Source organism: Crinia signifera, chromosome 2 (assembly GCF_055691185.1).
Source record: "Crinia signifera chromosome 2, ASM5569118v1, whole genome shotgun sequence".
In the NCBI taxonomy this organism is placed as follows: Eukaryota; Metazoa; Chordata; class Amphibia; order Anura; family Myobatrachidae; genus Crinia; species Crinia signifera.
Window position 1 is genome coordinate 30,668,655 of NC_139218.1, and position 21,576 is coordinate 30,690,230.

The window sequence follows — 21,576 nt, forward strand, 5'->3', positions numbered from 1 at the left end:
CAGGATTTTGCACATGTGCATTATCGCATATGCGAACAGGTTTGAATTGGCTTTTTTGGGTTGCCCTTTCCACCCCTTACCTATTTTAAGAAAGAAACCCCATTGTGGCCATAATAGAGTGGGCACACGGATTCAGCAGGCAGTCTGATTTTAAACAAAAGAAAAACATTCTTACAGTATAAAAAAGCCATTCTGTTTTAAATATAGAAGAAACTATTAAAACCTATAAAGTCTTACACAGGAAGACTTTACGGATATCAAAAAATTAAATTTTAGTTTGAAATCTACACCACTTAGAGGCCACCATGTATAACAAACCAAACTGGGCACAACACAACTTTCTCCAATGTATTTTTACTGAAAATATGGTTCATTCCCAAAGGAAAATACAGTAAAATTTACAAGTGAATGTTGGCTTTCATTTCTATACATGTCAATTGTACAATTTGCAAAACTTAAAAAGTTTTGAACTTTAGTTAAATTTAATATTTGTTATCACTTCTGTAATCATTAAAATCATAACGCTATATTCCATTTAGAAAGCAGAGCAAAACCTCATATCCCGATGTTACATCACAGAAACGTATTTATCACATTTAGGTGATTTGATGGAAGGAAAAAAGTCTCAGCTGCTACTGTACATTAATATCAGACCATAGAAAGATTCACACACTGCTGAAATACATAACACAGGTCTTTCACTAGTGCAGTATTGGGCAGTTTGCAGAATGGTATCTTGGCGTAACCGACAGGATCTGCTAGCTGGCACGTTTCAAAAGAAAGTTTCTCTACACAGGGGGCAGGTAGACTTGTTGCTGGAGGTAAACCATTTGTACTAAAAGACAAAAGAAAAGATAAAACATTTTAATATGCTACACAATGATTTCAATGCACAAAATCAGTAAATCTCTGAACTCTAATGGTGCCCATACACTAAGGCGATATTGCATACAATCTTTCGATTTTGACCGCATCAGTGCGATAAATCATAGGCTTGTATGCACATCGAATGTGTCACCTGACGCAATGTGTGGGCTCGCCAGTCGAATGTCACATCAAATGTTGCATGTGCAATCGCTTGCAATGCGCTTGGCAGGCATCAGGAGAGCTGGCGAGTGTCGGTGTAGCGGAGCGGGAGGAGGGCTGGTGGATGGTGAAATTTGAAAAAACATTTAAAAAGAATGGACGGCCCTCGCATTCAGGTAGCCGCTGATTGGCTGAGAGAGCTCTCAGAGGGCCATCCGTACTTTTGAATTTTTTTTTTTAGAATTCTGCCACCTGTCTCTGACTACCCCCCCTGTTCCGCTACAATGATACCCGCCTGCGACATTGAGTACTGGGAAAAAAGCACTTACGATGCCATCCGATGCGACATCTGAACGTACAAGTGTATGGGCACCATAAGGATGATCATTTATATAGTGCCTACATACAGTACTCTACAACACTGTACAATGAGTGAGGAATTATGGACAAGTTAAGATCATCACGACCGAAACAATGGCGCAAGAGCAAACTAATTTCTAGAATTTACACGGTAAAGAATATTTTGAAAACATTGTAAACACACTCAAAGGGGGATATCCTATTATCCCCCGAATCCTCTTCAACTGATGGTCATTATCACGGTTTCCAACAAGCAGCCATTTTTACCAGCCAAAGATGGACTGGCGAATGGGCGAAAACACATGGGATCGGATAAGACCCTGATCCCATTTGTTATTACAGGTCCCAGCGGCTACTTATTGTGGCTTATGCTTTGCGCACCTCAGGCATGTGAAGCATAATCCCTGATAACAGTAGTTATCAGGGGAAAGGATGCCAGCATCAGGGCTAAAGGATAGCACTGGCCCGAACCTATTATCATAGGTGATTCACCGCTGCTAATAGAATATCCCACACAGGGTTTAAAATAGAATATACAGCTTGCAGTGGTCCCATGAGTGGTAGTGAAAAGAATGTTGTGCAATGCTGTAATTGATACGGCATATGTCATTTACGGAGATTGCGGAAATGGGTTAAAAGCCTCATTATGTCCCTGCAAGTGGGAGTTGTGGACAAGTAGAGTGAGGCTACAAGTAGCAGCTGCTACTGATGCACTTAGGGCATATTCACTATCTCACTTCTAAATAGCTGTATACTGAGGTCATCCAGCCACTGTCTTCCCTGTGTATCGCTTGGTTGGTACGTCCAGAGGGCGAGTGTGTTCCAGGATGGCAGCTGTTTACAATAGAGTATTCTTCGGAGTTCTGTGTACAATCGTTAATGTCAATCTTGACAGCAGTGAACCATCATCTACATTTTGCATAGTCAAAAAAGAAAGTACAGGGTCTGGTATGGTACGGTACGGTACGACATTGCACTCTCCCGTAGCCATTAACCCTTGAGTGGCAAGCAAATTTGTCAAAATAGGTGTGAAGTTTGCTGTAATGTTTACCTTATACTAGTAAGCCCGCACAACATTTTTATTTGAATTTATATAACAAAATGTGAGCGAACGGCATTTTGTTGGCACACAAAGGGTTAAACCACCACCAGGATCAGCAGGGATTTATACAAAATCAGTCACACACACAATATACAAGTGTTATACATAAAATGACTTCGCATATTTTCCCTGTGCATCCTGATGACAGGTGTGGTATGACCTCCCGATAGTCAGGATTCAGACAGAGGGTTGAGCTCCTTGCGGTCTCAGTGGATCGCTGAGTTCACCACAAGGGAAACAGGCCCCGGAATTTGGGATTCCGACTAGGGCTTTTAACAGTCGGATTCCGAAGTCTGTCTACTGGCCGTTGGAATCTCGAGTCAGGCAGCCATCCGGCACCCCCTGGTCGGACTGCATTGTGACAGCATTAGCAGATGTGCATGGAACCTGGCAGCTCACTCACATCTTGCATTGCATTTGGCTAGATGTATGGGGACACATCTCTTTATATAGTTGTGCAGTAGGATCTGATTAAGACACAGCAGTCTCTGTAAGCTCCTAGAAGCAGGGTCCTCCGACTCCTGTTCCCACATCCCTATTCTCTAGCTCTCCAGTGGTAGCCTTCACCAACTCAGTGGCCATCTAGCCTCGAATTCCTCTCACTCGCATGTGCCTATTCCAACATAATCACAGCCCCACCTAAGCATATAGATGGTCTGCTCCCACAGTGCCTAGATTTATTGATTACAGATCCAGGACCAATCAGAGTGCTTATTTCTGCTTCCAACCTACACAAGCACAAGCAGAACTACTAACCTGCCTCTGCGTTGCTCAAGGGTCAGCAATGGAATAGCTGTAGGTGACAGGGACAGGGACACACTATTCCCCGAACCTGCCCTATAGTCTCTGGATAGAAATGTCCAATATTAACAGCAAAGCCTTTTTATTTTTTTATATTACCCTTGGACTACATCAATACAAATACATATCACTGCGAGCCCGTTATTATTGCATCATGTGATGCGTCTCAGATGATAAACAAAAGATAATGCCAAGCATTTTTTATAGTCAGGGTGGACAAAACAATCTAAAGTGAAGGATCCAGGGAAAACGGCCATACATGTAACATCACCCTCGCCAGCAGCAACTTGTTTTCTGTTAGCTGCATTGGCTACGTGGCTCCTGGGATTTCTCCAGCCCAGATCGTAACACACAAGAATCAATAAGATGACACTTGTAATCCCGTTACATAAACAGCGTATTAAGAGCGCAAGATCCACATGTAACACCTGGGTTCTTAGGTTCATCGAAACAGGAAAGCGAGGGCCATGCACCGGCTAAAGATGTTTTTCCTAGAGATCAGATACCGGGGCACAGATTAGGCAGAAGAGCCCGAGGTTGGAAACCTGCTATTATTTAAGCTGCCTCGTGTCTCATACATTTGCCAGACATTTTCCTGTAAAGCAGAACTGCAAGTACTGAAGGGCTGGACTTAAAAGCTTAAGTAGGATATTGCTGGCTATGGCTCAGGAGAAACTACCACTGCAGAGAGAGAGACCATTCCTGGTGGACAGTGTCCCCCCACCCTCCACCCTGCTCGTAAACACCTGGCCGGCCAAGCGTGGGGATTATCTGCAGCTATTACTGGGAAGAGTAAAAACAAAAACATCTAATATTAACAAATAAATAAGTTCATTAGAATCTAACAAACCTTTCAAAGTAATTAAAAACCCTGCAAAACGTTAGAGCAATTATTACATAGTTACATTTATATACTGCTTATAACCAGTGGCAGCTCCGGCACAATTTAAAATTCAACGACTGCTACCAACTGCCATTCCAGAGTTTGGTATTGGTAGTGGCGGTACAAATGAATGGGTAGCCGCTGCATTCATTTGTAAGGGAGTTTGTAAGAGCGCCTCTCCTGCCCGGCACTTCCCCACTCTGCAGACAATAGGTGTGTGCCTCCTGGCCCTGATCAGATGCGATACAGATGGAGCCATCCTGGCGATTCTACGGCCATCCGCCACCATTCGCCAGCCAGCAGAAGGGGGCTTGCATGCCCTCTTCTGACGGAGCACACCGCTGCCCGCACCCCCCTAACCCTGCTTGTCTCCCTGAAGCGGAGACGGGCAGGGTTTCCGCCATCCGCCGCCGACTGAAGGGGACGTGCATGCAGGTGAGAAGCTTGCGTGTCCCTGTCAGATGCAGCGCCTCTCCGCCAGCAATTGCCAGCTCAGGGAATCTGGCTATTACCTAGGCTGGCTGAGAGGCGCTGCATCTGTACATTGCGGGTGTCGCGAGTTGGCGGGGTATCGCATACGCATCGCCCTAGTGGTTGGGGGCCTTCAGATCTCCAGTCTACGATCCAACGCACACAGGAATGTGCATTGGATCTAATGACGATTTGGCCAGTTATCATCCAATCTGTTGGGCCAATCAGTCGGAATGGGATGAAATTAGGCCAAATCGGAGAAGTGTATGGGCACTTTAGACTACATGGTCACCAAATGTCTTTCAGGCAACAAAAAGGCTGCTTACCTTTGTGTAAGAGTATAACGTGTATAACACAGTCGGCAGTATTCAATGAGAAAAATTTGCCCTGTTTTATGGCGAATTTGTGCTTTTTTCGCCTTGGACGGAGCATTTTGCTCTCCAAAAGCGAGCAACCCTATTCAATGTGAAATATTCGCCGTCTTTCTAAGTGATTTTCGCCGTCTCTCGCCGTGTAGCAATTCTCCATCTTTTCATGGAGAGCTGGAATGTGAACTTTTAAACTAAAAGGTTTTTTATTTTAATTTTGGTGTAAAAAAAATCAGGATTTTTTTTCTGTGAAGGGGCATGTTATTTTTATTCATGTGCTTATAGCACATGAATATATATTTAATTTAAAAAAAATATATTTTTTTAATTATTATTCTTTTTTTACACAGAGCAGCCAGCAGGGGGCCGGAGCGCTCGAGCTGCTCATTAGATATTCATATATTCACTGCATCCGATCATTACATATGCACGATCGGGTGCAGTGAATACTGGGTCCCCCGCTGGCTATAGGGGGGGGGCAGCTTGTGCTGCCTGGGTCCCGGGGAGCCCCCTCCCCTCCACATATGTTCTGGGGCATCCAGGGAGACTTTAATCTCCCTGGCTGCCACCGTCCCACGGCTCCCTGCCAGCTCCCTGCCGCGGACGCTCATCCGCTGCAGGGGTTAAGACTCGCCGCGAGTGGCGGCGAGTCTTAACCACATTGAATAGAGTGAGCAGGAGTGGCAGCGAGCCCTCCGGAACACGGCGAGTACATGGCGAGAGAAAAAAATCTCTAATTTTTCACATTGAATACTGCCCAGTATTGGGAAATGTGGAGGATTCCTTTAGGGACAAATTAATTCAGCTTCGAAGCTTAAATCCGCCTTGAAGTACTGAAGATAGCCAAATTCAGCATGGATGGGTAATTATTAAATCAAAGCGATTATCGAATGACTGCGCATTCGTACCGTACGCATCGCACATGCGCGAGGGGAAATAGCGACTGAAAATGCGTATGGATCGTAAACCCAATGGAACTGCAGTTTGACTGACAGGAAGCATTTGGGGGTGGACACCTGCCGTTTTCCGGGTGTGTCAGAAAAAAGGCAGGCGTGTCCCCACGCATTTTAAGCGAGGGTCTAAGATGTCAGCGCTGGCCTTGTTCAGCCTAAGTGGCAGATTAGTGGCAGCCTCAGTGCTACTCACATTCGCACACACACAGCAAAGTCTCTCCAATGTTCCGAGAATTGCGCGAGATCTGCGGTTGGATAGCGGTAATCAAACTATTCGCAATTCATTCACAAATTTGCACGGGGCGTTTTCTCTTACTGTCTGGACAGCGGCATTCTACTCGCAGACAACTGCAACTTCTCAGATTAGCGATACACACCGAATTAGGCCCTTATTGCAGATCTGTGCTCACCCTCTCCTGAAGCTTGAACAGAAATCTGCAATAAGTAGAACCAAAAGGCATTACCCCAAAACTATGGGCAACTTTCCTGGAATATATGGGTTAACCAGCATGTGTCGCAGGTTTACCATGCAATGAAAAGGGCTTGTAATTGAATATGTCTGGGTAGAAAAGCCCTTTCCCTTGCACAGTGAGCCAATTTGAAGACATTAGCACACAAGACTTCTGGGAGATGTACAGCCCCACTAATGCCAGGGATAGAACGATCCAGCGGACGCAGCCAAGACATAATCTACCAGTATCGCAAATGTGCAGGACTGCCATTTTCTCCGACATACATCACCATACCTTGACAGCAATTTGAGTCCTGTTGTTGCTTATTCTCCAACATAAAACCGAAAACACGGACCGCATAATTTTTTTTGGTCCGAGACTGTTGTTACAAACTTCTTACATAAACGTAAGTTCTTACATAAATCTATCTAATCCCTTTGGTGACATTTGTAACAAGCTGCTTAGGAGGGTGGGACTTCTTAATCTACCATCACTGTGGTCAAAGGGGGAGGAGTCTTTCAAAGAATTGAAAAGCCCAGGAACAAAACAAAAGCTTAAAGCGCACTAGGTTACAGCAATACTATGTATAAGTGGACTCATGTGCTGACTATCAGAATGCTGTTATGGCCACAATCACGATGTTGACAATCAAAAAGTTGACATTAAAATATTTACAACAAAAAAGTTGACAATACAAATTTTAGTATAAGGTAAATTTGCTGATGTTAAGGAATAGGTCAAAATTGGGTGTCGGCATTACTTACCGGTCAACATTTTGACTGCATCAACACTGGTGTCTGCATAATGAATGTTTGCAAAACCAACGACGACACAAGTATCAAGCTAAACGGTAATACTTGACCTTATGCTTTCTTATATGAACAATTTTGAACAAAAGCAGCAGTCATTAGTCTACTGGTTAAGGTGTAGCGTAACAGTTGCTGATGACGCTTCATTGTAGAAAGTCCATCACCGTTAGCTCTTGGCTCACCAGCTCGGTTGCCGGATGACTGACCGGCAGTCAGGATTCCGACATTTATTACACAGACGTCGGAATCCCGAATGCTAAAAGCCTGACAGACCGGCAGTGGTTATTCTCCCTCATGGGGGTCCACGACCCCCATAGAGGGAGAACATAATAGGTGGTGAGCGCAGCGAGCCACTGTGCCCGCAGCGTGGCAGTTGCAACGAGCACGCAAGGGGCTTTGTTGAGTTCCCCCCGCTGTCTGAGTCCCCGCAGTCGGGATTTGTCAGGCTAATGACTGTCGGAATCCCAACTGTCGGTGTGTTATACCACACCCCACCGGCTCATCCAACACATTCCTTAACTATGGGGCTTACCAAGCACTCTGAGTGAAACTTCTTCTTGCAGGTCCTGCAACCTTTTTTGGGTAGAGAATAATTTGACCCATGAATAACAGAGAAGCAGATCATGCAATCTTCAACGCCTTCAAACCTCTTGTCCACATTGTTCTTCCAAAGGGCTAGGCCTTCCATTATACTTCCGTTCTATGGAAATCACACGTAAAAAAGTCAATTATTAGCTTTTTGTATTATTTTTACACCTTTCTATAGGAATGCATATGGACACTAGAAGAGAACAGGAGTAATGCGCTTTAGTAATGACTTCCTTAGCAGCTTAAAATCATCAAATTTTGATTTTAAAACAGAGGGCAGCTCTAAATACTCTAGGCTCACTGGATGAAAGCAATGACATTGTTATTATGGAATAGGGTACTACAATGACAAAATGAAGACTGGAGACGAAATGCATTTCACTGCATTAGACATAATGGAGAGGTGAAATGCATATACATTAAATTATACACTGGAGGCGAAATGCTTATACACTGAATTATACAGACTGTAGAGGCGAAAAGTGTATACACTGAATTCTATATACAGGAAGCAAAACACGTATACACTGAATTATACACGGGAAGCGAAATGCATATACACTGAAGGCGAAATGGGTATACACAATTATACAGACTGTAAAGGCGAAACACGTATACACTGGAGGCGAAATGCGTATACATTGACATACAGACTGTGGAGGCGAAACACGTATACACTAAATTATAAACACATTTTAAAGAACTAGTATTTGTAACATTTGAAAGTACTCTAAAAACAAGACTTAAACGTTTACTGACATTTTTCCTCTCTGTATTTTTATAATAGACAAAATAGTACAGGAAAGTAGAATATGTATGTGGTAATACATTCCCTATGTTCTATAAAAGGTACAAAACTCGCAAGAAATTACTGAACCACGTGTAACAATTCTCAAACAATAAAACAGATTGTTGATGTGATATTAATTCATTACTAGCATGTAAAGGGCAGAAAAAATTAAAATGCCCGAGGGCAGGTAAAACGGAATTAACAGAATCCACTAACATTGCTCAGAGCCTGCACCTTTATTGTGCTAGATAGATAGAGATCATTACAGTCACAGATAACGGATCCCTTTCTTTATCATAATGCTGTCTCTGCATCCCTGTGTGTATACTCTGCTCAGTGCGGTTCGGTGCGTTTGCTCTAAAAACCAAATGGACCGCACATAATTTGCCCACCTGGTGCGTCAGGTAAGTGTTGAGTTGCAGCATCCAGTTGCGCCACTGCTGAACGGCCACACCTAATCTCCGGCCGCTTTCGACAATGATTGACCCCAAGGGGTAGTTCTGTGGGAGCTGGATAATGAGCTCAATACAGATGTCGTCAACAGAATAAGTAGCGATTACCTCCCGGGTAGTAGGACGAGCTTTCACCTAAGCGCACACAGGGTTAAAACGGTATTAATGTGGGGACATAAGATGGCTACAAAAACAGATTACAAAAATAAATAAAAATTGTCCCTTTCAAGTCCAACGTCTAGTCAGGCTCAACAGCCCTAGCGCTAGTAGCAGATCCATTGGTGAGCCACTTTAAAATAAGAACATTAACATCGTTCAACATTCAATGTAGACCATTTTTAAAGAAAAAAAAATACAATTATTATAAACCAGACTTTTTGAATTGCAAAACAAGAAATTGGACTGCAAAGGGTTAACATTTTCCTAAAAACAAAATTCCATATCCTGATACAGTAAATACTCGGGATAAGTTTCTGCCTACCAAATACACTAATGTCTCCATTCTGTGGGGTAGAAGTATGACGCAGTCATAAGGGAGGAGAAGTGAGCCAGAGAAGTGGCCCATGGCAACCAATCAGCTGCTCTGTATAATTTTATGTTATGCAAATTATAGATGTTACTTCAGTGCTGATTGGTTGCCATGTCTCCAGCCTGTAAGTAGCTGTAAGAGAGATATCCCAGGTTCTCCCATCCCTTTGCAGCAACCAGCCAACCAACAATGAGAATTGGTACCTTGCAGTTTAGGTATAGTTACTGTGATCATTATGGAGAGGTTTTCAACTTTTGAAGAATGAAGAAATTGCCCAAAGCAACCAACTAGCTTCCACCTATTATTATTTTTTTTTTTTATGTACTTGGTAGATTCTAACTAGCAGCGGGTTGCAGTATACCCCCCTCTGTGTATGTCTGCTGTAAATGAGCAGACAAGTAAGTCAGGCTGAACCCATTAATCAGCCTCTACAGCCAGATGAGCTCTTTGTGCTGGGTGTAGATGAAAAGGTTGACAGTCATGTGGAAGACAGCAAAATGTCAACATTAAAAAAATGTCAACATGCAAAAGGTCAAAACTTTTAAAAGGTCAATATGAGGTTTTTCGGGTCTCTGCAGACACCCGTCAACATGGAGTCCCAATAATCATGGCGCGTACCCTCGCATGGCGCCCTTTGTACGCCATGCTTCGAGCACTTCTGAGTCCATGTCAAGGTTATAGCATGAAAATCTCCTAAAATTGGGAAAACCATGAAAAACCCAGGTCACAACTCTCACGTTGACCTTTTGATGTTGACCTTCAACTGGCTAGTTTGGCTAATGACGGGGACATAAAGGGATCTATACAACCAACCACCAGCAAAGCTGGAATAAGCCTCTCCTGGTGCAAAAGCGTGACTGTCAGTATACATATAAAGGAACTTACGGTCATGCCATCGAAGACTTGCGTGCTGCACTGTACAGCGATGATTTCCTGAGAAGACAGCACGCCGCTGACGTACTTGGTGGTGAATTTGTCAACCACGCTGAAGATCCTTTTGTCGCAGCCATTCCACCACAGCCGGACCATGGCCGGCAAGTCCTGTAAGGTGATGTGATACACGCAGCATGCCAAATGGGGAATCTCGTACTGCAGCGCGGCGGATCCTGAGAAATGGGAACAGAGAAAAAAAAACAGAGAAAAATGCTGGACCCCTTTTCTCTAGTATGATGGACTCAATGAGGTTTTCCACATCATTACTAGTTCCAGAAATAATTTTGCACTAAGAGGGTAAGAACTTACCATACACAAGTTCTAAGCAGGTTATACTTCTCCATTAGAGAACATAAACATGTATAGGTTGCTAAATCTTCCCCGTAATTCTCCACATAACACATGTTAGAAGGGATGCAGTTTGCACCAAGCAAAACTATATTAATTTGTCATGGAATATTGGGGCAGATGTATTAAAGCCTTAACAAGAGATAAATTCAAGGGTGATAAAGAGATAAACGTCCAGTCAATTACATCCCAACTGCCATGTTACAGGCTGTGTTTGAAAAAAGTCAGTAAGGAGCTGATTGGCTGGACGTTTATCTCTCCTTATCACCCTTGCATTTATCTCTTGTTAAGGCTTAATACATCTGCCCCAATGTCCATTAAAATACCTTCCCTTACTGAAACAGAAAATCTCTGTCAGTACCCTGCACACTGATGTAACAACTGGACACTCGGCGGAAAAACTCTTTTTTTAGCCGCACCCCATAGAGGTGCTGAGATAACGATAATAATGTCAATGTAAAGTATAAACATCCTAAAAGTAATTTTATTTTGATATTATGTCGATCTTTTTGCTGTTTTCTACCCTAGAAGCCATCATAAGAAATGTAAAGTAGAGACAAAACCAGCAGATTAATGACAAAAGAAAGAGGTTTTTATGCAGAACATCCATTTGCAGCCCTGCGGGAAACTCGCCGAACGAGGGGGGCGGCGTTTAATCCACATGCAACGCTGTGAAATTCGCAGTGCCCCGTGTGGACCAGAATAATGTCCAATGTCTACAGTGACAATATATTTATGAATAAAATCGGTTTATTTTACTGACGGATATCAAATAAAAAATCTTACCATTGTAGGATTACTGACACTAAGTTGTGCTAAAACGAATATCTTTTCTACAGTGTATTACGTCTCGCTAACGATTAATTATGTAAAGATGCAGATATCCAGCTTCCAGCGTCATGATATATTCTTATCGCAGCCAATCCCGCCCTTCATCAATCCTCTGTAAAGAACTTTATTCTATTAGCTCTGTGCTGGGTAGCCCTCTCATAATCCTATTTCTCTAATTGCTTTGGATGTGTGCCGTTGTGATTCCAGTTCCAGGGAGAGAGATAAATGTTGCTGATTACTTCTTGGCTGATCTCCGCTTTATTATCCATGTTTCAGATTAGCGCAGAGATGACACATTTTGGATAGAGAACAAAACACACCAATGTACTCATGTCTGCACCCACTAAATCTGCAATCGCTGACATTCTACATAAATCGCTGTCTGTGGTTTATATTCCCGTGACTTTACTTACTGCGGGACATTCAGCTTCACCGACTTGTTCACAGGGTGTAAACGTTCAAGCTACAGTCTCAATGTAACTGAAAAATTCCATCTATATACTGAATATATAAAAGTCTAAATCCTTATCTTTTTGAGGTGAAGTACCACCAGTGACCACTAGAGGCCACTCAATGGACCAAATGACTCCTTAACAGAAAGTGAAACCAAAATAGGGATGGCCATCAGTGCAGTCCCATTGTTGGTTGCCATCGATGGCGACACTGCAACCAGCCTTCAATAGTAATAAATGTGATGGATGACCATCGATAGTTTTACTTATCGATGGCCATCCCTTTTCTTTGACTGACTGGCCCGTGGGCCAATTAGAATGTGGGGGTGGGGCTTTGTGGTTGTCGGGGGAGGGGCTATGCTAAGTGTCCAGCACTTTGAAAAAAAGAAGCAAAACATTGGTTTTGCTGTGCCAACGATGCAACATCGGCCATAAACCATCAATGGTTTTAAATCATCGATGATCGATGGCCATCCCTAAACCAAAATGATCTGTTTCAAACTTGGTGGATATGGAGAGAGGAGGGAGCTGAGAAGAAAGAATGGAGGTAGGAGCACATAGGGACTAAGCTGTCATTTTGACGGGCTTGTAACTAGTATATAATAGATAACACAGCCGTTCCCACTAATGATACAAATGTGTCCTCATACATCTAGCCCCAATATGCCATGGAGAACAAGGTGCATGGCGTGTGCCAGGTCCACCCAAATCCGGTAACGTGCCTGTTCTTTTTTGCTGAAATTGATACAGCGCAGTGCGACTAGAATGCACGAGGAGACTGCGCTGATGTGATCTACGACACATATACTGTGTGTGACTGAGTCTGAAAGCAGAACGCAACAGAACAACCGGATAAAAGTTGTGGCTGCATTGTAGCACTTTGTGTACAGAGTCAGAGACTCAGCCGCACACAGAAATACAAATGGCATATCAAATTAATCAGCGCAGTCTCCTCATGCGTCCCATTAACATCGGGTGGGAAATTTTCGAAATTGCGAAATGCGTCAGATGTTACAGGTTCCAGTGGATAGGTGTGCACTGACGCAGTCTCCTTCACTCACCTTCTACAGTTAAGTTTAACTCTTCGGTAAAGAAAGTTTTGAGGTCCTTGCCAGCTGCGTCGCTCGCTTGCATGGGAGCGATTGGTGTATGAGGCATAAGCTTGAACAAGTTGTAAAGAAGTTTATTTAAACTCTTTGTCTTCCGCAGATACTGAGAATAGAGGGCTCGTAGCTGGCAAAACAAAACAAAAAACACTTGTCATACATTTCACCAATATATAAATGAAGTGTTAAAAAAGTTAGGAAGCTATGAGCAGTAGAAAGGGGAGGAGCATGTCAGAGCAGGGGGCGGAGACAAACTTACAAAAACGCACTATTTTTTATTCTTCTTCCCCTCCCCCCACAGTATCACACAGCATAGCAAGCGGGATTGGAATATCTTTAATGTTTACAGGCTGCTAGGAGGGCATTCCGGTTTAGTCAAAATAAATTAGCAAATACATTTAGCCAATAATTAAGGCATTTCTATGTGGTTTAAAGTCACATAAAGCTTAAATATACCTAGTTTTCCACCAATTTAAAACTATTCACTCTTAAGCCAGCAACTCAATTGATTAATTAAATGTGAGTATCCCCCAGCTCTGAGATGTATCATTCTGCACAGAACAAGTGACCCCAGGTTGTACCCCCCATCTGATCTCCAGCCTGCATACCACGGTCTGATACAGGAAGGATGGAACGTCAATATAGATAATAATTACATACTTGAGATGGTGCAGCCTTGAAGAAAGTCAGAATTAGTTTCCACGTAAGAAGATAACCCAGAACAAAGCAGAACTCTTCTTTTAGCGGCTGGATTACGGCAAACTCTCCCACTTGGATTCCTTCTAGCAGACTTTCGACTAAATCTTCCTGAAGGGCCAGGACAGACATCAGAGCCGCTGGTGGGGACCTGCGTGCAAACAACACATTGTGGCGTATAAGGGAAAGGGGGCAAGGTGGTGCCACAGACAAGGCAGGCATTGGAGACTCGGCTACCACAGTCTTCAATGGGTATGGATCATTAGGTCTACAGCAGTTAGGTCGACATGCATTGGGTCAACACCATTAGATCGACATGCAGAAAGGTCGACATGTCATTAGGTCGACACAAGCATTAGGTCGACAGTCAAAGGGTTGACGTGGGGGTTTTCACTGTTTTTTTTTTTACACAAATGCCGACATGGACACTGAAACGTAGCATCTAACACAATTTTATTCTCCCACCACCACGTCCTTGTAGATGGAAGGGCATGAAATACCGCCTGTCGGCACATGTCTACTCAAAAAACAGTGAAAAACCCCATGTCGACCTAATGCTTGTGACGACCTAACGACATGTCAACCTACACCCAAATCGACCTAGACCCATGTCGACCTATTGGTGACTACCCAATGTTTGTCGACCTAATGACCATATCCCGTCTCCAATGCACCAAATTAAGAGCCTGATTGATAGGCGTACACTGTTGTATTTGTATCTGCAATCCCATATGTAGCTTAATATGTTGGTGCTGTAACCAGCTGGAAATGCATTGGGACGAATGCACAGAGCAGGCAAAGATCCTTTGACAATCAATACCCTATGTAGCCCTATCGTGTAGAAGGTCCACCAGTGCCATGTCTTTTGGTTATGGGATGGCAGTGGTCGGAAACAAGTCAGCGTTTTTGCAGGCACACTTCATTACCTTCCGCATCAATCGGTCCCTGGCTGTAAATCCTCACTGCAAGCGGAATTGCGCACTGTGACCGTACTGCATGCGGCTGACAAGTGCTCACAGGCATTGGGTACAGGCCTTAAATAACATAGATTAGGCAAAATAATCTTCTAATGCCAGACAAGTGTAAAACATTGGTTTGTACAGGTTGTGACAAGGATCACATACACTGGATTACATTTCAAATAAAAAGGTATTACAGACAGACATTTCTGTAGTATTTCAGTAGATCACAAGCAAGTTAGAGTACATACCACAGTTTTACAAACAGGGTGCTGATTCCATTACAGTAAGTTCTAGGACCCCTAACACTAACCTCTTTCAGGCCTATCACCTGGCCAGCTGGTCCAGCATCAGGGGCCCTGCCTCTTGTTTCTCAAAGCATTTTAAAACCAAATGACAGGTGTCTGTAACCAAGGTTGCTTTACAGTTGACCACACCTAATACCTGGCCTGGATTCAATGCAGCCACACTATGCTGATCTATATCTCAAGTAAGTCCCTTATGATCCTGCCACAATATAGAACTACAAAAACACAAAGATAAATAAATACACAGCAGTATTGTTCTAGCTGACTTCTCTGCCTTTATATCATAGCTTGGCCTAACGTGCCATAGATTGGACATGGCTCACATTGCTCCACTCTGTTCTCTGCGACAGTGATGCGCAATGCACACCACTGAGAATTATGGTACCCCAGCACCTCTATTGGGTGCAAGGGAAAATGTAAGAAATTGGTCCTGAAATCTTACAAGCATTGACGCCAAGTTAATTAACCCCATTGTACAGGGAATGTTAGGAGTGTATGCACTGATTAGCGGTGTGTTATTCTTGTTAAATCTGCACCAGATCACAAAACGCCTCTCACGGTTTAAAGCTTGCAATTAAATCGCCAATTTAGGGCAATCACACGGTTAAACAGCACAAAGTCTATGGAAATCCCTGGGATCATTTTTTTTCCCCTTTAATGGTGGTAATAGGAACAAAAATCTGGCACTTTTCAAAGATGAAGAAGAAATTCCGTACGGTTAATAGGAACATACTGGGAATGTGAGTGCTGGGAATAAACGTCTTTCACATTTACTTAATCAAATTTGAATTATTGCACGTTAGATATTCATTTATTTTCGTTGTGCAGGTTTGTGCCAATGTTTTTCCCACTGAAATAAACCCAACCATACTACAAGGTGACAGATCACACTTGCTCTGGGCAAACCGTCATCTATGAGTCAGTTTTCAGTGGGGATGTCCCTCTAGGAACAGTATAAGCTCGAACAAAAACGAACAAACGCATCTGCTGGAAATGGGCAAGTGTTACTCCCTTTTTAGCCCTGAACGGTCAGGAGGGGGAACCCCCCCCAAATGCTAAACTATAAAGGTCTCCACGTGCAGGATTTAAAGGGGAAATCCACTTTTTTAAATGATCAAAATAATAAATGATGGAAAAATGCAATTATACAAAAGGGCCTGTTTCTGGCCTAAAGTGGATGATGTGGCGCTGGGGTATGGGTCATTGGGGTCAACCACTGAACGTCGAGATGGCTTAGGTTGACACCTGAAATAGGTTGACATGCCTACGGTCGACATGGATGGAAGGTCAACACAAGCATTAGACAAAGGCTAGGCTGACATGTAAAGGTCGACATGGGTTTTTCAGCTTTTTTGTCCCAAATGTCGACAAAGTCAACATGGACACTATTTGAGCGAACCCAATCACCTCGTCATGTTTCAAGCACGGCGCCTTGCTACGCACGGCACACTCTTCTATTCTCCAAAACTCTGCCCTGACACTTCCATACCACGCCTCCCTAGGCTCCCCTAGCCGCACCAGTGGCGCTCCCCTAGCCGCACCAGTGGCGCTCCCCTAGGACTCCCACAGCCACACATATGACACATCCTTTCTTTTTGCAAAGACTTAAGGTGGCCATACACACGCAGATTTATCTTCTGTTCCGGTTGGAACAAAAACATGGTTATGGATGACAGCAAATGACAGTTTACCATTTGCTTGGAAATGCCGGAAAACTGACAAACTGTCACTCATCCATAACCATGTTTTTTATCCAACCAGTTAGATCTGAAGATAAATCTTACTAGTGTATGGGCACCTTTAGATCCCCTCCCAGTCCCCACCCTGAACAACCCATGGATCTGCAGCTGCCTACAATAATAGTGATGTTACGCGTGACTACATACACCATTGGAGAAACATGAGCATTCGGGGCTACCAAGACCTTTTGGCAAATGCACAGTAGCAAATAATCACTCCTTTGCCAACTTTGATGCCACGCCCACTTTTGAATCAGGCCCATTGTGCACAGAAACTGCCCTGCTGTGAGAACGAATACCGCAGAATATTTTTTTTTTAGAAATAATAGGGTTGAAATAAATAAAAAAATAAAATGCATTTAGAAACCAGAAGCAGGGCTCCTGATGCTGGACAAGCTGGCCAGGTGATAAGCCTGAAATAAGTAAGTGTTAGGGGTCCTAATACTTACTCTAATGGAGTCAAATTCCACAATGTTTATGGGCATGAATTCAGGCAAAATATTTAATTGCATCTGACAACCAAAAGGAAACAATGGGACTGACAAAAGAAGAATGTGGCACTTACAAGGCGGGTTCTTCTTCTTCATCGGATTTCAGGTCATCATCATCAAATGCTGGCAGATCAACCATAATTCTGTGGATGGATACATACAGGTCTGATCAGCAATCACAGCATTTATTACAATACAGCATGAGTATACCCATTCCAGCTAGGGATTAATAATTATATACACACTCTAGTTGGATGGACAGATGGAACGAATTCCCCTTGTGAAGCAAGGTGTGTATCCACCTACGCCATCATCTTGGAGCATGACAACATTCGGACTGCAATTAGCTCATACACTAATATAAGGTAAGCGTTGGTCTTTGATGCTGAGATTTTCCCACAGGGATTCCCAGCCACATATGGTGCCAGTTTTTGACAGCTGTTGGCAATTTCTATATTTCTTTCAAGAATCATGGCATTCCGTCACCGTGGCGAGTATTTGATCAGTGTACGGAAATACATTTACGTAAACAGTCCATCCCAATAAAATGCTATTAGTACCTTTGCTAAATAATAGAATATGGGACAGCCTGCCATAAAACTATCCTTTGTTCTCCACAATCTGTCTCAAAACCATGCTACATGCATCTAAAAAATATATAGAAAATACGATCACACCTTACACAAGACACTGCTAAAACTCTAATCTATGCTCTCATTCTTTCCTGCATTGATTATTGCAACTGCCTACTTACTGGTCTTCCCCAATACAGACTCTCACCACCACAATCCATTCGGAATGCAGCTGCAAGGCTGATCTTCCTCTCTAGATGTTCCTCATCTATGGACCCACTCTGTCTGTCTCTCCAGTGGTTACCTATTTACCGTACTCAATATAAAATACTTTAAATTACGCACAAGGCCATAAACCAAAACGACATCAATGTACATCTCACAGGATCTAGGTCTCTCGTCCCCAAGTGTTATTCTCTCCCATTCACGACTGCAGAACTTTCTTTGGGCTACACCCATTCTGGGGAATGCCCTCCCATGGACAATAAGAGTCTCCAAACCTTTAAACGTTCCCTGAAAACTGACCACTTCTAGCACATTATCAGATTCCAGAACCGCCCACATAACCTTTATGAACCTTTCCTATCCAAATACATCCCCACTGTACTGTCCAACCATATCCTCACTTATTATCTCTCTTACCTTTCTATCTCCCTGGCTCCAGGCCAACATTGCTGGCTCACTGTCTCATACAGCACCAAGAACCTTTGCAATCTAGTGGACCTATGGTATATGCCTATTAATGCCTATTTCCCTACAGATTGAAAGCTTGTGAGCAGGGCCTTCTTATGGTGCCCATTCACTAGGGCGATATTGCATACAATCCTTCAATTTCGACCGCACCTGTGGAAGGAATGTATGCACGGCGAATGTGTCACCCAACGTGATGCCCGGGCACGCCGGTCAACTGTTGCGTCGATAGATATTATGTGCTGCACATAATATTTATCGAATTGCATGAGCAATGGCATGTGGTTTTTAACCACATGCGACCGCTAGTAATGCAATTAGCGGCAGGAACGCTTGCAGGGGAGAGCTGTGCAGGAGGGCTGGTGTGCAGCAGAATTAAAAAAAAAAAAACATTCAGAAGAGCTCTCTCAGCCAATCAGCGACCACCTGAATGTGAGGGCCGCCCATTCTTTTAAAAAAAAAATCAAAATTCTGCCGCCCGCCGCTGACCACAACTGCACACCAGCCCTCCTGCACAGCACTCCACTACACCAACGCCCACCATCAGCCCTCTTCCAGCACCCAATGTGACATTGCAGGTGGCATGCGACATCAGTGCTTGAAAAAAGCACTTGGGCACCATAAGATGTGTATGGGCACCATTACTTCTATGACTGACTGTAACTACCCAGTTTTATCACTGTTTCCAATTTTTAAATCGCAACTAAATTTGAAGCACTATATAAAGGGGATGCAGTTGAAATCCCGACCGCCGAAATTGCGATCCACGGATTTCGGCGTCGGGATTTTGACCGCCGGGATTTCAAACCAATCCTATATAAAGAACCTTTTAATACATAAATAAAAATAATTCCACAGAAGTCTCTTATTTCCATCCATTTTACAGTCTCTCCATTCACTTTTTCTGTTATATCTCTGTAAGCACTGCTGGGAAATGTTTAGAAATCGGCAAATTGAAGAACGTCAGTGGAGCTGCCCCTTGGAACATTCCACTCCGCACAATTACAGCGGCTGCTTCTTGCCCGCACCTCAATACCCAAGGAGCAGACATGGGGCAAGTGACATATTCTGCAAAGCGGCCAGCAGCATCCCCTTTATATACACTGGTTGCCAACTGTATCCTTGGTCTTCTAAGTTGGGCACACTGTAGTATGGGAGTGTGGGTCAAGTAGTGCAGAAGCTTAATATGTGGAAGCAGTGGAACTATAGTGGGTGCAGGTGGTGTTTGCTGTGGGGCCTGAAGCTGCCTGCCTCTGTCAAAATCAAAGAGTGGAGGCCCCCATACATGATCACGATTTGGGACGATTTCACCTGTTCCCAGCAGATGAAGCATAAATCAGATGCCTTTGATGTCCTGTCGGGTCCGATGCGCGATCCTGTGCACATCGGACCTGTAAGGGGGGGAAGCTGGCTGGTTTTTATTACACCGCCCGGGTCTTTCCACAAGTGATGGATCGTATGTGAGGGGGGTCCAAGTCGGATGTCGGATCGGCATGCTGGTCCAACCTCCGAATTGGACCCCCCCTCGCATAAGATCCATCACTTGTGAAAAGACCCGGGTGGCGTGATAAAAACACGCCAGCTCCCCCCCTTACAAAAGCTAACTAGTACAACCACAAACATCTGAACACCATGGACGAGTACCCCGCTAACTGCAAAGGCCTCTGGGTAATGGTTCCAGAGTTTTACTGGTGGAGAGAGCAGGAAGGTTTTTCTAAACAATAATAATAAAACTGGACTCTTCTGAGTTATAACAGAACTGATTAAATAGATAAAAGTTATTGTTAGCAGATGCCTTTCCATACGGCTTCAACTTACTTTTAAGGTTTAATAGCCCTCAAAGGTCAGCAGGAAACAAGTGGGACAATATCTGTATCTTTCAGCATACCACGGCCTGTCTATGCGTTTCAGGATTTATTGCAGGGGCTATTATTGTTGACTGGAATTACACCGAATTGCAGACAAAAGTCAGATTGTTGTGTATGTCTGAAGAATTGCTAAAAGGCCCAAGGGAAGCCAAGCATTGGACAGCTAGAGGCAATGCATCTTCTTTTACAAAATCCTCCTGTCACTGGATTGTCTGCACTGTAGTAAAATCACTGCACAAAAATGCTAGATATGGGGGGGACGGTGAAGTCAACAAGGAGGAATTAAAGAAAGGCATGGTAACTAAACAAACAGAGGAGCTGGCACCCCACGTGGCGGAGGGAGACATACACGGTGTTCTTACTTATTTAGCATATGGTAAACTGCGACCTGCACGGCTCTCTCTCTGTGCAGCAGGAGTGGGGCCAGAGTGTTGAGCAGGCTTTGTAGACGATCACTGAGGTTGGTCTTCTGTCCGGCCACAAACTTGGCCGGGAGCTTGTGGTTCAGCAGCTGGTCCTTTGTAATGAAACGCAAGGCTTGGCCAAGCGATTGCAGGACGGGGCTGTGATAAGACGTCTCTGAAGCCTTGCTCTCCCCTACGCAGGACAGACGCAGCCGAAGAGAAAGGAATACAAAAAAAAAAAAGGATTTAAGCAGAGGAATTCCACAGATGCATTTTTAAAATGTTTAGTATGACAAAGACAGAACTTGCTCCCTGATGTAGTCAATACACAAAGACAGAACTTTTGTGGAAATACTTCTTCTTTAAGATTTTACGTCATTTATAATGGGATATAAAACATTCTGAAGATGAAAACAGACCAAGAGAGAGACAGAGACTGACCAACTACTGCCCTAGAAAACCAGATTTAATTTCTATATTGTGTATTTACGGTATATACAATGTATAACAAGAATCACAGAAAATACAATAGTGTTCTCGCACCAATAAAAGCCGTTTCCTATTGCAGAGATTTTTTTATTTACAAATTTACAGA

The 21,576-nt window shown here is 43.5% G+C and overlaps 1 protein-coding gene across 1 annotated transcript in view; it reads right to left on the reverse strand.

The window, feature by feature from the left end:
• Window positions 1-338: 338 nt before the first annotated feature.
• The window catches only part of LTN1 (listerin E3 ubiquitin protein ligase 1), an 85,942-nt gene continuing 64,704 nt past the window's right edge, over window positions 339-21,576 (reverse strand). Inside the window, exons 23-30 of the mRNA XM_083171864.1 lie at window positions 20,940-21,174; window positions 17,522-17,590; window positions 13,915-14,101; window positions 13,210-13,381; window positions 10,470-10,690; window positions 8,996-9,190; window positions 7,758-7,925; window positions 339-835 (exon numbers count right to left, since the gene is read on the reverse strand). Coding sequence (XP_083027990.1) covers window positions 773-835; window positions 7,758-7,925; window positions 8,996-9,190; window positions 10,470-10,690; window positions 13,210-13,381; window positions 13,915-14,101; window positions 17,522-17,590; window positions 20,940-21,174 — 1,310 coding nt within the window. The 3' untranslated portion in view covers window positions 339-772. The remainder of the gene's footprint in view (window positions 836-7,757; window positions 7,926-8,995; window positions 9,191-10,469; window positions 10,691-13,209; window positions 13,382-13,914; window positions 14,102-17,521; window positions 17,591-20,939; window positions 21,175-21,576) is intronic.